Source organism: Archocentrus centrarchus, chromosome 3 (genome assembly GCF_007364275.1).
Source record: "Archocentrus centrarchus isolate MPI-CPG fArcCen1 chromosome 3, fArcCen1, whole genome shotgun sequence".
Lineage (NCBI taxonomy): Eukaryota > Metazoa > Chordata > Actinopteri > Cichliformes > Cichlidae > Archocentrus > Archocentrus centrarchus.
The window spans coordinates 20,179,039-20,196,673 of record NC_044348.1 but is presented as its reverse complement, the minus strand read 5'-3'; the positions used below and the strand labels follow the sequence as shown (position 1 = coordinate 20,196,673).

Genomic DNA, 17,635 nt, shown 5'->3' with positions numbered 1-17,635 from the left:
TTTGTGCATTTCATTAATGTGCCTCAAAATATGAAAAAGTCATATTTTATATCATTAAGGGTGAAATCATCCTGTATCAATTTGTTCTATTTTTTACATGCCTGCTTAAAATTATCCAGAGGTTTACTGCTTTTGAGTCAAATGCCCAGTTTCAGCAATTTATTTATTTATTTATTTATTTTGTAATATACAGATGAAATGCATTAAAAATCTGGCTGGTTTGTCTTCTGTTCTAAGCAGCTTGCCATTGGCCTAAGTCATTCACCCTCTTGGAAAGGTTGTGTATGTCTATTCAAATAAGGGTCTTGTTTGCTCAGTGTCTGTTTGATTTCTCCTGCATTGAGTGTACTTAGGGTTCAGAGGTCATGCAGGCTCTTTACTCAAAGAGTGTTGCTGAGCACACAAGGGCACACGAAGGCACACTCACACACACAGAGTAAATACAGCAGTCTGGAGCAAAGAAGATGGGGAGGAGGCTTTATGGAATCACTTTTCCTTTACTTCAGCAAACAGACTGTTTAGCAGAGCAACCATCCCAACACATTTATTTCTGTTAATATTCAATTTCAAGTTTACACTTTCAAAAGTGAAGTGGACAGTTTTGGTTGTTGTAACTCAACGTTGCCTAATAGGAGAAACACAAAATGATAAATCTTGTCCGCTGATGCTCATCGCATCGTGTGAGTGAGAGTGACATAGTGGTGCTGTTGTAGTGTCTGAATGGGTTATAGATCTCGCAGGCATTTTGACAGCGGGAAACTACACCTGCACCTCAGCATTGTGCCCCAAGGCCCGCCCCAGTATTGACACACATACATGTGCACACATACTCAGCACATTACACACGCACATGTACCACACAAACTCCTAAGCAGGCTACTCCCCCTTGCACGTGTCCAAAGCCCCATGTTGATACCCTAGCTGTTAAATTGCTCCGTTTCACTTGAAGGCATAATTGGCACAAATTGCTCTCTAGGTGATACAGATCCTGTTGTTTAAGACCAAGCATCCCCGTTCTCTCCCCTTTTCTTCCCTTGCTGAAATAGGAATGCTGAGATAAAGAAGCTTCCTTGTGCATGATCCTAATTAGCTGACGCACTAGCCCCCGTAGCTAAGCACCTAGACCTTTTTGGTACCTGAATGAGGGCTGCTCAGTAGGGGTAGCTAAAACACAATGCTGCCTCACACAATGGCTGCCAACCAGTAGCAACCTCCTCAACCACATGTCACACCACCCCAGCCCCCTACCTCAGAGCTGGGGCATGGGCAGAGAGGCCGTGGTGGGTAGGTGTCCCTCTTTCACCAAGCCAGCTCTATCATTAGCCTCAGCAGGGTCAGGAGGCACCATTGTTGTGCTGAATAACTGAAATAGAGTACATGGATATACTTGGCCAAGTGTAATCAACACAAGTGTGTATTACTGTTCTTTATACAGGGCTATTGGCCTGTGACCAATCTATGTGTATCAGCTTTTGTAGCCTGCAGGCCGAATTGACAACTGACATAGCAGCCCAGTGTGAGTTGCCACAGAGTGGTCATTACAATGGTGGGGCGTTCTTAAGTGGAGGGTCTTGTGTAAAAAGATGGGGTTAACATTCCTGTTGGCCATCCTATAGACACACGGAAGTCCCTTAACTGTTGCTAAATGTTGCTCTGATTGCACTGTATGCCCTTTGACAGTGGTGCACATCTTACCCCTGATTAAACCCCAAAATGCTGTTCCCTGTTAATTTTAAATATCAGCCCATTAATTCTCCTCTCCTTCTCACATATCATCTTTGCTGTGTGTATGTTTGTGCATATGCGCGTCTCATCTGTCTGTCTGTCTCGGCACAATCAGATCCTTGGGGAGCTGACAGAGAACCAGTCATGTTGTAATTTAATCAACCAAATAAATTAATTGGATCTCTTGATATGGATCGTCTATCTGCTTCAGTGGCTACAGAAAAGCACAGTCAGGAAGAACATGCTGCAGTCATAGACGATTAAACTACTGTGGTGATAGGCCTGGCCCAATTTTATCAAAATAGTCTCAGTGACAATTTACATATATTAAATAACCCTTTTGTGTTCGCTTTCTGGGTGTCTGCTTCACTGTTCCCATTCTTTCTGCCCTGTGCTCTCTCCAGTCACATGATTGAGCCTTACTCTGCGGTGCTGAAGTCACTTCAAGAGGTCATACAAAGAGAAGGCTTTGATTTGTCTACCCCCATGGTAAGTGTCAGAATTATATCTGTTGTGTATTTGTTTCATTTGAGCCTGAAAATGGAGGCTTTACCAATTACAAATTGTATTTTCAATTATTGTCTGGCCTTTTAAACAAAGCAGCATGTCCTTTCAGCAAAGATCACTCATGCCAATATGATCTAAATCACATAGCAAGATTTAACTCTATGGGTTTACATTTTTGGCTAAAACTATAAACAAAACAGTCAAAAAAAAAAAAAGTAGTCCATTTCAGGTCACTAATCTTTCAGTTGTAAATTTGCTCTTCTGTCAGTCTGTTAAACTGGTTGTGTTCAAGTGGAGTTTTTAAAATGTTCAAAGAAACACCCACCAGTCCTGTCTGATCAAACAGGGCAATCCTTATGATATTACCCTAAACCATGTTTCCTCTCAATTGAGGTAGGAGTGCATTATTGTCTGTGTTCAGTAAATGACAATAATGCTAAACTTTTAGACTGGCTGGTGCTAAAGTGTACCAGGTTGAAAATATCCTGTCTTAAGCTCACTCTTTATTATAAGCTATTGTGCATATAAATGTTGATGCTACATACTAGCACTTTGGGGACAAAAAGAAATCTGAAATCTAGATCTGCATCTGTGACCCCAAGCTTTTTTTGTCACATTTCAGCCACCACTTGAGTCTGTTTACCTCTTTCTCACCTGGCCTCACCTGTGTGTCCCAGCTGTGTGTATTTTACCTTTGACATAAATCTTTTGAATAATCACCAATCCTCTACAGAGTGCCAGAAACATTTGTGACCTTGTCTGTCTCACTTGGCATGCCTGTTTATTAACTGTCCTACTGTTAATTCAAAATGACACTTAATAAATAGTATTTATATACAAAAGTATATAAGCTGTGTTTTTTTGTGATCCAGTGAATGCATGTGCGTGTATGAACACATGCATATGTGTGTGCCTTATTCACCTACATTCTGTGACCCCTCTGCTTGTCACCTGGAGCCACCTCTCCCCCCTGTCACTCACGCACAGGATTTACCTCCCCTACCCCCCACTTTCCCTCCCCAAGCGCTGTCAATCACACACCAGATTAACTGCTGACATCATTAAAGCAGTGTGGCTGCCCGATGTGCAGTTGGCACAGTCCAGGAATGCAGACTAGCACAGGGCGACATGGGCTCACACAGAAAAATGCCCAGTATAGATGTTAGTGTATATCTATCTCTTAATGTGAAGGTTTAATATAAACTGTAGAACATTAATTAATCTCCCTGGGCGTATTTTTTAGGCTTTTCAGATGAGTGAGACGGGGATGGCAGCAGGACTGTGAGTCTCCACAAACACTGGCTGATTAGGTCATGGTTCCAGGCTTGTTGTAGTCTATATGGCTGGCTTCTGGTCCTTGGCTGGACCCTATTGGCATCGCTCCCTGATTTTTCTATAGGCTAAACTATAGGAGTTAAGTTTGGCCTCTCCTGCTGATGTTGCCACAGCAACACTCATGTTACCACAGCTCCCCCCCTGCTGGGCTGCAGACATAGAAATAAATTTCTAATTCTGTGGCCCACAAAACCTGTGATTGAAAAGACTGCTCAACAAATAAAGGGCATGCCTAACGACTTAAGGCAAGCACACATAGTACTTATATTTACACATAGTAAGGTATAGAGATGAAGCACTGATACTGAATAAGAAAGATGAATGTAAACTCCACTCTGAGAATCCTTTGGAAACCTATGAGCTGACTATGAAAAACTCCCAGTAACAATGGGGTTTATTTTTCTTAGATCCCTGTGATTCTGCTCCAGATCCAAATGAAGCTTAGGTCATGTTGTTGGGAGAGGAAGCAGGAGGGAGTGGGGCAGAGGATATTTCAGGAGGGTTGAGATAATAGAAGGGGAGGGATAAAGAAGAGAAGAGGCTTGGGGGAAAAAAAGCAAAAAGTGAGCAGATTTTAGGCCAGGGCTTTGTTAATCACTTTTGGCTCTCACCTCAGTAATTAGGAGCCATCCTTGTGAAATCTCAAATAAAAGGCAATTGTACTAAAGGCTAAAAACCTCTCACACTTTGGACAGGCTCCTCCATTCTTTCAGTTTCAGTGATATATATATCCCACCACTGTTTGGCCACTTTTTTTTCTTTCCTCATGAGAGTGGGTTACCGTTGATCTCTTGTAGTGAGGTGGTGGTGGTGGTGGGGGTTTCAAGGGAAGGCACTCCACCCTTACCCAGGCCCCCTTGGCTGCAGAGCATCGCTGTGGTGCCAAGAATGTGCTGGAGTTTCTGGGTGGCGGCCATATTGGAAGCCTGTCTGACAGGTCCATTGTGCGTGTGTCAGATGGCTTCTGTGATTGGGCAGTTGTGTCCAGTCACGTTTGGGCACTGTGTTCCGATCGTCTGTGCTGGTGAGCAGACTGTCCATTCGCTCTCTTCCAAAGTTTGGGAATACTACCCAAGGCAACAGCACCTTTCTGAAATCATTTAAAAGCAGTTCTCAGATCATGTTTAGAAGCACTCTATGAACTGTGTTATTGCATTTTATTGTACTGTAAAATAATACACAGTTGCGTGACCCTTTCTTGAACCTTTTCTGTATTTCTGACCTTTTTTTGTTTTTTTGTTTTTGTTTTTTCTTATAGTCAGTATCACGAAACATCCTGCGTGTTGGGCTTCACTCTCTTGGTTCGGCTCTATGGGGTGATGACCTGAGTTGCCATGACAACCCAAGGCATGGCCACGCCCTGACTACCTTTCTTTATGGACTGCGTGCCTTACTGAGGTCATCACTGTCAGTTGCAGTAGTTACTGTTCCTTCTCATCTTATCCAGGTAATACACTATTTGACATGTGGGAAGTTCACACACTTTTTTGCCAGTGTTAAACAGCTGTGAACAGTGTGTCAGTAGTTTCTGACATGTAGTACTGCAAGAATATTTACTCTTGTGTCTATTTCCTCCAGTGGGACGTTATAAACTTGATTTGATTATGCTTTTTTTTTTATTAGTGGAGTGCATGGTATGAAGTCTTTTGTACTGTGCCATCCTCCTGGCCCTCTTGTTCAGTGTCACCTTGGCATGACTCAGGCCTAAGAGGGGTCTCTTTCTGCAAGCCTCAATCTCACAGCAAACCCAGTTGAGTGCACACTTATTTCAAAGGCCTCTGAATCTATGCAGGGTTTGTGGTGCTTTATTTATTTGAAGTTTTAAGCAGCGCGTGAGCCTGTATATGCACATCATTGTCTTACAAATGTCACTCCTTGTGTTCATCGCTAGTTGCGTTTGTTAGTGTGAATCTTGGGGGGGAGGTGGGTGGTGAGTTTAGGCAATTGGGGTGGGGTGGGTGGGGTGGGGGGGTCCACGTGCATGTGCCTGTGTCCAGTCTGGCCTCTCAGTGTGAAGATGGAGTCATCTGCTGAGGCATATGGCAAACCACAGCCCTCCCCCAGACAGTCAACCACAGAAGCACACTCACCAGAAAAGCCATCTGAGACTTTCTTCCAAAATGTTTCAACCTGCTCACTCTTTTACTGTAACACCCTACTTTCTTTTAGTACTCATTCACAAGAGCATGAAAACCCTGTTATTTGTGATCCCTTTATACAAAGATATAGGTCAATGCTTAACTTACAGAACAGCTGTGTTGTCATAACTTGCTCTGGCTCCAGGCCTATATGCTCACTGCACAGCGGCCTTGGCCTAGTCAAAAAAGGTAGAGTGGCTAACTAGCAGATGTCAGCTGTGGTGGGAGCAGTCCCCCTGTCCCACTCTGGCCAGGCTTCCAAACCCTTAATCTGTCCCCTCCCCCTCTTCCACCCTGGGGAGAGAAGTGAATGATTTGGAGAAGAACAGGAGAGAGGGAGATTTTGGACTGAATCAGGTGTTCAGTGATGAAGCCAACATGGAGGTAATTAGGGGCAGTGTTATGTGACCTTATTATTAGTTATGAGTTATAGAATTATTGTGAATTTCACTCAATATTGTTATTGTAAAATGAGTAATCATTTAAGGGCAGCAATGTGTACAACCTGCTCATTTGCTGATAATAGCAATTTGTTTGATATTTTAGAAAGGGACATGGTAGAAGAGTTTCTTTGTGCCAGAGCTTTGCTTAGAATTGAGGGATATAACCTTTGGAAAACTATCTAGACCAGTGGCGGTGGGCTACCTGGCCGAGGCTCCATTGTCTTGTCCAGCTAGCCCACTGCTGCTAACCTACAATACTCAATCCATTATTGAGCAGCTTGGGAAGCTGAGGAACTCACTGAAAGCCTGCTCACAGCAGCCCAGTGCCACAATCCATCTAAAACATTAATTAATCTTGTCTTAACCTGGTTCCCTTCCATCTTACTATGTCCTGCTACCACACCCATCCCACACATAAACGGAAAATGCAGTTTTCCCCATAATGCATCTATACACCTCACCCACTGCTTAGACTGTTGTCCTGATTGAAGTAAATATTGCAGCTGATCCAGAAAGATGTCCGCATAGCATCTACAGTATTCATGCACCTTGCAGTCTTACCTATGAATATCACACTTGCCTGTTATTGAAATTCTGAAGAGTAGAGCAGTTATTTTTTGGTTGTAAAATAGCTGCTGTTTATTTAGTTGTTGTCCATTGCATATTTTCAGCAGTCATTTTTCCATTTCCTGTTTCAAATGTATTTTGTATTTTCATTTTGTTCAATTTTTAACCATTAGAAGTTCATCAGTCAGACTGATTTGGAATGTGGAGGTCATATTAATAGGATTCCATTTCTGCAGTCTAATAGTTGATCACATGTATACACAGTGGCATGTGTTGTCAAATAAACAGACCTGGATGACACTGAGCCAAAGCTGAAATATTACAGGGTAACATGAACACTGGGCCCCTCCCTATGACCTGTCAGTCAGTAGCCATCAGCTGAGGGTGTTCAGGGGAGTTACACTGATGTAATCTGAGCTTATTGAGCTAGCATAGAGTTTAATTGCAAGACTCAAACAACTCTTGTTAGAGCCCCTTATCAATTATAAATAAGATATAAAAAAAAAAGAGATTCAGTAGAGGTGAGGATTTCTTTTTTCGCCTTCAAATACTCAAGGAGCTGAGGTGCATCTGCATGTTTTACTGACCTTATTCTGCCCTGCTGCCATTACACTGAGCTGCTTTGTGGAGAAACTTTGAAATACATGACTCCTTGCCAAGGCATCTAATCTATCTATTTAAGTGTGCACAGAATGCCCTAAACAGGATTGCACAGATAAAGGTTTTCATGGTATCTCTCTCAGATACTATTGGTCATACTGTGCCATTAGTGTTTTGAATAATGTGTTGAATAATGTGTATCCAAACTCTTGAATTGGCTGTAATTGCTGCATGAGTGACCTCAGATACCCTGTAAGTGCTGGTGGTACTGACTGGTAGGATATGCATACTTTAAAAGTAGGACAAAAATGAAAAGGAAGAAGAAAGAGTGGGGAAAAGACATGAAGGCATGAAAACTGCATTAGGCGGTGGCAGCCAACACAGAGAGAAGGATGTGAATGATTCAGGAGGCAAAGGGATTAATAATGCAGGACTCCCTCTCCCCCTATGTCCCAATGTCCCTAACTCTCCCTCACTTTCACTTCTTTACCCTCTACCTTCACCCTTTTGTATATTCCTTCATTCTTTTTTTCTACTGTATTCAGCCTTAATTTGTCCTCTTTATTGTCAAGTCACTGACCAAACCAGTAGGGGGAGCTATCCGCACCAAGCCTATGTTACTTCTCAAACTTCTCCCCTGTCCTCCCCTGCTGTGTGCGGGTTTAAGTTTGTGCACCAACTATAAGCCTTTTCGTAAAAGATGTTTTTTTAATGAAATAAAATATTTACATTGTGTCGCTCATTGAATTTTCCTCATCCTTTTTTTTTTCCAAATGTATGACTTGCTCAAGGTTTATCTCTATTTGTTTACTCTGTCAGTGCTTTCCCTTCTATACCTCATCACATTCACATAAGCCATGGGCAGAAATGACCTGGTCACAGGAAATGATGACCTAATTTAATTGCAACACTGATGGCCCGTCAGGAGGCTTTTAATTACCTGTTAATGTTCTCTCTCTCTCTCTCTCTCTCTCTCTGTCTCTCTCTCTCTCTCTCTCTCTGTCTCTCTGTCTGTCTCTCTCTCTCTCTCTCTCTCTCTCTCTCTCTCTCTGTCTCTCTCACTCTCTCTGTCTCTCTCTTTCTCTCTCTTTCCTTCCCTCTCTCTCTCCCTCAATCTTGATTGCATTCTATCCTACAGGACAGGGCTCTAATGGGCAGCATAACCAGGCTATGTGACAATGCCATAGCCTTGGAATCATTCAAAGGCTCTGAGAGAGAGACCAACCCTCTCTACAAAGACTACCATGGTAAGAACACACACACACACACACGCACGCTTATCTTTCTGTCTCTTTTCCATCAAATACACACACATATATACAGGCAGTGCATTAAGGCTGAGGCTGGGCTGTGGATGGAGGCAGGGCAGCCCCCTTGCAGGCCAGACTGTCAGTGTGCGTTAGTGTGCTGCTGCTCAATCAGACGTGCTCCTCAGTAGACAGGCCGGGGGGGATTCAGCTGCCACGCTGTACCCCCTCTCCCTCGCACCCCCCCACCCACCCACCCTCCATCCCTGCCTCCCCCCCTCCAGCAGAGCCTCTCTCCCTCTCGCCTCGCCCACTCTCCATCCCCAGTCCCATACCCCTGAGGCTCTGGAGCAGAGCAGACCAACGCTGGGGAATCGATATTCTCACCATCACTCTCTCTTCCTCTCTGCCTCTATCGCTCTATCCCTCGGTCAATGTCTCCGTGGCCAGCATGCTCTGCTAATAAATGGAGGGCAAGGCTTTCAGTAGGGGGAAAGGACACTGGTAAGGGACACTTGGAGAGAAGGAAATGAGGAAACACGAAGGGAGGGCAGGCAGTGTAGTTTGTGTCTGCGCTTCTCATCCTCACTATCACTTTTTCTGTACAATTTTATCTTTCCCTCTTTCTCCCGCATGCTTTCCTCTTTTCTATCACTCTATCACACCCTCCACGCATAAAGGTCAGTTTAAGCGAGTTGGGTATTTTTAGCAGTGCCTCTCGAACTCTCCCACTCACTCTTGCGCTCCCCAACCCCCCCACCCCCACCCCCCTTCTCGGGTTAGACGGCCCTAGTTGTGACAGATGAAGGGATGAGATTGAAAACATTCAATGGCAGATTTTGTTTTCATCCAACAGCATGTTTTATTTAGATAACACATCCCATAGTGATCACATTCCTCAGCATTGTAAGGGCAGGTGCCCATATGAGTGTAAGGGTGTGTGTGTGTGTGTGTGTGTGTATATAAAAATGTTATTTATTATTGTTTGTATCCTTTGTTCAAATATATGTTTGCCCTGTTCAACCAGCCACAGAATCTCTGGTTGGGTTATGAAATACATTTATGTGCACAATTGTTTTGATGTGTGTTCATGAGTGCAAACGCATCTGGTACAAGTGTGATAGTGTGCGTGCGGACGCGCGTGCGTGTTTGCGGCAGCAGTTCAGGGCTGCTCAAAGCATGCTGGGAAGCCTGTCACTGCAAATCAGGCAAGGGGAAATCACCCAAGTGCACAGAGGAGAGAACCCACCATCCCCCACTTTCTGTGTCTATCTTCCTTTCTCCATTACTCCCTCGATCACTCCTTTTCTCTCTCACATTTATATATGCCACCCTACTTCTACAATATGTGCCCAGTTTTTGGAAAATGCAACCGTGATTGGATTGAGGACCAAGAGTTAAAAAAAAAAAAAAAAAAAATCCACCAAAACTTTGTAAGAATCCATAGCTTGCAGTTTTGTCTTCTGTCCTCATTGTTCTAGTATGTCCCAGTTTAAGTTGGCAAATTTTCATTCACCCATACTGCGTGTCATAGGAAAAATACGTGAAGAGTAAGAATGTGGATTAATGTATCTGATAACAAATGCTTACAGTAATAAATACTTTTTAACTTCACTCTACTTTCTTCCAGTGAAGTTTTATTATTAAATTTTACTGTAGATGTAGTTTTTATTAATTTTACCACTAATGTGCGTCCTATGATACACATGCAACATTTTCAAACAAACCCCTAAAACTTTAAAAATCCTTCACCTCATAATCACCAGTTGAGCCATTGAAACTGATTAAATCAGAAGGACAAAATTTGGCCTCTTAAGTCATTCCAAAACTTTGAAACATTCAAAAATATTATAATCAAAATTGCCAAATTAAAATTGTAATTGCTTATAATCTGTAAAACAAAAGACTTGAGTTGAGTTTATCAAACTAAACATCCATATGCATTCACTTAGGTCAGTGTGGGGCATCTAGCATTATTTGACAGTTGTTCTACAGCTACTGCCTACATACTAAAGTGTTATCTTGAAACACAGTGGGGAACCACATTCCCTCAGAATAGGGGTACTGAGTTGAATAATGCTGGTTTCTGAGTGGTAGTTGGTAGTTACTCATAATGAGTCTTGAATGTGTAATTTGTAAAATACTTTTGCTTATTTTAGGCTTAAATAAGCAGCACAAAGTGGTTTGTTATTGGCGCTGTCTAACAAAACACACGTGCTCTATGATAGTAAAGGACGGTCTTCTTTTGTGTGTTGTTTTTTTCAGCTTTAATCTACTCCCTCTTCCTTTCACAGGCCTTCTGCATGTACGCCAGGTACCTCACCTGAACTGTCTGGCGAGCCAACTCCCCGACCACAAGGACCTGGCCTTTAAGCTCAAGAGAAAGCAGTTCAGTATTGAGGTATGTTGTCAAAGTTACTCAGCATACCCAGGATTTCTTCATAAATAAAACAGTCTTTCATGGGCTATACCCTGAGCCCTGTATAATATGATCTCAGTCAGATTTTATTTTGCTTTGTTAGTTGCCCCAATTTTACCTCCCTAGTGTATTTTTCGTAACTTGCCATGTAGCCATTAACCTAAAACAAGAGCTGATTTAGATACAAAGTAATTATTTATTAAGAAAGATTACATTTGTTATATCAGCATTCATGCTTTTCTTAGCTACAGATGAGAAGTCTTTCACGTAGGTGAAGTTCTGCCAACCTTTGTTTGCTTTTGTCTGCTATTGGGTGACAAAATCAAAGGAGAAGCTATTGATTATACTCTGTTGCTACCACAGTTATTTGAGTGTGATGCCAAGAGGCAACAAAGTGGGAAAAGTCTATCCATATTCATAAATATGCAATGAAGAAATGCTTATGACAGTTAAATTTGTAGTTCCTATGTGTTTATATTGAGAATGTATTCATTTGTTGCCAGTCATGGCCCTGCATTAGTTTAGCACTCTTCGAGTCCTTTTGTTTTGACTCACTAAAAAAGCAACAAATGGGGTTTACAGGCAGAAAGAAAAGCTCTCGAGAGAGAAGAAGCTCTGCACAGTTGGTTCTGCTTACGTTGATGTTCAGGAGTAAGGAACAACTTTAACCTTAGTCTGTAAGCTAACTTGAAATTCCAAGGTGACATCTAAAGACTGCTGCATTTACATTTGTAGCTTAAAATACTTCAATTTAATTATAGTACTAGTAAGTGTTCCTAATATTTTGTCAATGTATTATATACACAGTGGGGTAAAATATTCTAATGAAGTGCAATGCACCACCAATTCCACCAACCACTGTGGCATCAGTATTAGAAATGAAGTAGAATTTATAGCAAAGATGTTGTATTGGATTGCATTGTATTTTACAGGTGTACCTAGATGATTGTATGGGCTTCCTCTTTCTTCATTCATTTTGATGTATGATTTATCATCCTCTTTCTCTTTTGCATGATCCCTCTCAGTTAGAGCAATCAGTCTGTCACTGAGCTGCCACTCCAGAGACAAATTAAGGGGCCCTCCTCTTAGCTCAGGCTCATGATTGGCCCTCATTACATTATCATTACCTTATCACACCCTCTGGTCCATGGCACTTAGTGAGTCCTATTGTTTCAGCCAGCTTTTGAAGGGGAGGAGAGAAAAGCATTTGCCACCCCCAAACTTCCCTCCATCCTACGGTCAATCCTTTCTCATTTTTTTTTGCTGCCTTTACTGTCCTTCTAACCTTTTCTTCTGTCTACACTGACCCACTCCTCCTCCTTTTTCTGATCTCCACAACATGCCACTCCAGTGATTTATTAGGTTTGTAAAAGTCAAGGTAGTTATCCTCAATGGTCTTTTAATTAGGCTCTGTATTGGACAGGCCAGGAGTTCAGAGGCCTACAGCATCCCGGTAGCTCTGTGGTGCCTGGATCCCCTGTCATATATTTCAGCAGCACATTGTTAAGACCAAGCTTTGTCTATTTTCCTTGTTTAAGGAGCTTTATTGGACTTTTTGTTGAGTGGGAATCTCTTGCACTGCCTTCGTAACATAGGCTTAAAAATGAATAATATCCACCTAGGATTTTTTTTAAGATTGTAAAATAGATGCACTTGTTGAAACTAGATAGTACTTAATATAAAATGTCAATCTCAGTCCTATGAGACATTGCTGTATGTCAGGGAATTTCCCAGAGAGCATTGTCTCACCAGTCATGCATCAAATCAGCCAAAACACACATTAGTCATTGTAATACACTGTTATGCTCTTGTCTTGTGTTCTCTGGCACTGTGATTGGCTGTCATTAATTTATATATCATCTGAGCTGGAAATGTCACAAAAGTACGAGTCCATATGTGGTCTTCATTTGCTGTTGCAAAGCTATGGGGATATATAACTACTGGTGTGTTCTCACTACATCGCTCAGTGCATACTGTGTTTGACCTGTTGGTCAGCTGGCTCGGTGGGCCGCTGATTGACACACAAGATGGTGATTGGATTTTAAACCCGGTGTCTGACATGTGACAGCCCACACCATCCCTGCTAATCACCTCATTTACTCATGCTACAACTCTTCTGCCTGGGGCCATGTAATACAGCATTTTCTCTACTGCTCAGTCTTCAACAGATCCATGTAGCCGTGCACTTCTTTTCAACTGTTGACTCGTTTTTCCATATATAAAAGCAGGGAATGAAGCAGCTTTCTATATATCATCTATCTGGATTAATTTGTGATGCGGTGGTGGAAGGTGACAGATGATTGACATCGCTACCTTCTCACCAGCTAGGTCAGGCAGCTGCATGTCTCCCCAGCCACACATGCATTTGTGCTGGTAACTAATTTCTTAACTGCTGTTTGACTCATGTTTATATCCCCTAACATTTCTGGAACACAGAAAGTGTTTATGTGCCAGCTCTTAGAGGACAGGTTTTATTTATAAAGAAATGATCTTCTATTTAGTAGGTTTTAATATTTTTTTAAAATCATAAGTTTTGGGTTTAGTGCATTCATTCCCCCATTCCACAATCAGTGTTCTGTTGGTTCTGTTTTAAGGTTATCACGATAGCACATGAGGTCTCTCAGAGTTCAAGCTGCGGTTGATGAGCGGTTATTAGCCATGATGCCTGAAGCCAGAATTAACCCATGGCCCTGTCTGAGCAGGTAGAGGAGTGTTAGGTGTTTAAAAGAGATTAACACATACTCAGAGAGACAGATACAAACAATACTTGCTCTCACACATACAGATATTGACATTCATGCAATGGCACAAGCAAATATGTATTGGGAAATGCAGACACGCCTTAATTGTTAGACACTTTCTGAAAACACGCAATGTGTGTGAGAATTTTCCCAGTCACTCAACTAGCACAGGCTTCTGTCAATAGCTTCATAAGCCAAGATGCTTTGAGGATGAAGCTCTGAAGAATGTAGATGGTACGCAGTGACGTTCTCTTTACCTTTGTTTGACCCTTTAAACTGACAGGCAGTGTGCCTGTGGGGTTCTGGGGTGCCAGAGGTAGGTCACAGGGTCAAATACACTAGAAGACGGGGATTTGTGTCAAATTAGTCTTCTATTACAGAGCCTGTGTAGAGGTGCCTGTTGCTCTGACAAGTCATTTTACTATGGCTACGTAGTTTATACAAAGGAAAAGTTTCATATTATTGAGAACTATTATGTAATTGATTTTGCATTATAAAAGAGGCAATCGGTAAAAGAATGATGATGAAGAGAGAATGACTACTGTTTACTCTGAAAGATACTACTGTCAGCATGAACTAATGTGGAACTTTTGTCAGCAGTGTTCTGATTTACCATTTGATCTCTTTCTTAAGCCTCCTCTTTGAATTACAGCACTGTTCAAAAGTCTTGAGCTATTCCTCATTGCTTTACATTTTATTTCTAAGGAGCCAGTCTTTCTTGTAATTTTTTTTAAAGTGGTCCTGAGCAGTAGTTCTCCAGGCTTTCTGAAGGTCCAAAGATTTTTTTTTGGACATTGACTGCTTTTTCACTCATTTTCAATCCAGTCCTTGTACCGCATCTTTTCAGAGAAATCCTTTGTGATTGTTTAGCCACTTCAACCTCAACATCAACCTATGAATTATTCAAGCATCAAAAAGGCACCTAAATCAAGGTATAAACCAGTTTTGTGTCTGCACATAATAAAACTTAGCAAAGAACAAATTTTAAAGTGTCTTTTACTAGCAGCAAATTGCACTTTTTACTAGCAGCCTGTCACAAAAACACATTATTTGTTGCCATTTCTTTAGTTGAATATATGAAAAATGCCAATGATGATAGCTTGATGGGCATAAAATAGTATTTTTGCACCAAGAAGGTGATTCCCAAAAAGCTGTTCACTTATATCTTGATATGGTTTGCAGTGTGTCCTTAAAAGAATGTGAGGAAACTGATCAAATATAGATAAAACTATCTATAATATCTGAAAATCATGTCATTAAGAAATAGGAAAAAGTTCATCAAATATTCCAACAAAGGCCTGACACAGGACCTGAGACATGCATCTGACCCTTCAGTTGATCCATGTCCTGTTCACTGAAGCCTCATCAGAAATGGTCTCAGTGGAAAGGTGGTTCTCAAGAAGCCATTCTTAAGGTAGGGAAAGAGGGATGAAAGGCTGGAGTATGCCAAATTACAGAAGAACCAGACTGGAAATCAGTGGCAACAGGTCTGATGGAGTGATGAATCCAGATTTGAAATTTTTGGTTCAGTTTTGGGCATTAGGTACGGAGAATGTCAGGAGCGAGGTACAACAGTGAGTGTCTACAGCCATCTGTAACGAACATGGTTTGTAGCTGCGTTTTAACCAGTAGTGTTGGGGATCTTGCCAAAATGGATGGAATTTTGAATGCTTAAAAGTACGATCAGATGTTGATCTGCCGTGCAGTACGGTCTGGAAAGTGTCTGATTAGCACCGGCTTCATTTTCAGCATGACAGTGATCCCAAACACACTGCAAGTGCAGTAAAAGCATACCTGGATAGAAAAACACAAAGTGGAATACTATCAGTCATGGATTGGCCTCCCCAGAACTCGGACCTCACCATTATTGAAGCAGTGTGGGATAATCTTGACAGAGAACAGAACAAAAGGCAGCCAACATCCAAAAAAGAACTTTGAATGTCCTTCAAGAAGCCTGGAGGACTATTCCTGAAGACTTTAAAGAGAGTTCTGGCTGTGTGGAAGAATAAATATGGTCATACCAGATACTGACTTTCAGTCTTGTTAGAACTGTACAAAATCTTGTTTTGCTTTATATACTGTATTTTCATGAATTTTAACATATGTTTCACTGCACTTGTGTCTCATTTTCCTAGAAAAAAAAAAGAATGGAGGGGTGGCTCAAGACTTTTGCACCATACTTTATATTTACTTTAAATTTATTATCATTTTAATCCCCAAATATAAATGCTATTAAAAATGCAGTCTGCCATGTTTGCACTATATTTTGACCTGTTACACAACCAGCTACTCGATCCCAAAAACTTCTCAAGTTGTCTAAAAACCTTCCATCCCACATGAACTTGACATTAGCCAGTGCAGTCAGATTTTAGCAACAAGATAGCAGAAAATAATATTAAGATGATCATGCTAAGTAGAAGAAGACCCGAGAAGAGTGGGAAGACAAACTGAAAGAGTCCGAAGGAGGTGTATAGAGTAGGTTAATGTTTCTTGGCATGTCCTCAAAACGTCTTTAAGACAACGCCTGTGTCTGCCCCCTGTTGAAGCCTGTGGGTGCCAAGGGAAGGGTGTTAATGGACCTATGTGAGGAACAGAGCGAAGGCTTAGAGAGGAGGGGGGAGGCATATGCGGAGAGGAGCAGTTAAGTGATTCTCAGGTCAGGTCTAATTAAAATGAGGGCTTTTCCTTAGAGGCACCAAACCGTCTAAAAGGGATGGAAAGAAAGAATTGTAGAATACAGAATTAATTTGACAGAGAACAACCTTCAGGGCCTTGTTTTTACATTTGTTTATATGGTTGTTTGTATTCGATGCCTAATCGTATATAAGCCTCCCCATGTCTTCAATAATACTTAGTACTAAAGATCAGAGAAAAGCCAATGTTGAGAAGAACTCAAAGGGAGAAAGCGCTGACCCCAGACATTCAATATTTACTTCCAATAGCAGATCATAATGACTGTTCGCTGCCTGAGAGAAATCTGAAACAGTGGGCTTACGGGATTTCCTGAACCTATTAGTGGCACTGAAAACATCTTTAGGTTCTCCATACACCTGCTTGTGATTCCCACATCTGCCTAGGGAATCACGATCAGATGGGAATGGTACCCTTGGAATAACATTCCAATTGAATTATTTATACTTCCTCCCTTGGTGCACATCAACCTCTGTCGCATTTGGGAATGAGGTGTGCTTATGGTTTGAGCGTGTATGAAAAAGAGAGAGACAGTTTGGTGCAGGCCAGGCAGTGGCACGCCATCGCACCCCTCAGCTGAACAATATTCTCAACATACATCAGATTGTTATCTATTATTTAACAGGGTTTTTATCTATTCTGCAAATGTGCATGTGTGTTTGAAAAGGCCCAGCTCGTAAGTTCACTGTGCTGAGTCTTGGGTCTGTGTAGAGTGCAGAAATGTGCAGGTTTTTTTTTTTTTTAAGAGGTGTGTGGGTTGTTTGTTGTGGTGTACACTTGATGTCCAGGTGATTCAGGTTGTCTACATAAATTTATGGACTTAAATAGCGACCTTTGATAATTGTGTTAATTAAGAAAACCACAAACTTTAAACCAAACCCACTTTACTAATGCCACAACAAATCAACAGAATTTTATGTGGTGGAGTGCAAATGTTACTCCCCGTAGTACAATACGGTGGTCTGCTATGAAGTCTTTGTAGCCAAGGTATTAAAGATGTGCTTGTGCAAGCCAGGTCAAGGTTCAGAAAATCACTAAGGGCACAGGCGAAAACAGTCCAAATGAGCTTTTTATATATATATAGTCAAACGCCTAGGGACAAAAAGCAGTAGCAGTTGTGTTTGCTGTAGCCAAGTCAAAGCTCAGAACAAGAATATTTGGGACAGCCAAATGTGCTGCCCTCCATACCATATCAACAAAACGCCGAAACATTTCTTTCAAA

The 17,635-nt window shown here is 41.7% G+C and overlaps 1 protein-coding gene across 1 annotated transcript in view; it reads left to right on the top strand.

The window, feature by feature from the left end:
- Positions 1 to 17,635, top strand: part of elp4 (elongator acetyltransferase complex subunit 4) — a 54,309-nt gene that overhangs the window by 11,862 nt on the left and 24,812 nt on the right. The window contains exons 6-9 of the mRNA XM_030718360.1: positions 2,130 to 2,214; positions 4,826 to 5,014; positions 8,454 to 8,562; positions 10,857 to 10,963. Of these exons, the coding sequence (XP_030574220.1) occupies positions 2,130 to 2,214; positions 4,826 to 5,014; positions 8,454 to 8,562; positions 10,857 to 10,963 (490 nt within the window). The remainder of the gene's footprint in view (positions 1 to 2,129; positions 2,215 to 4,825; positions 5,015 to 8,453; positions 8,563 to 10,856; positions 10,964 to 17,635) is intronic.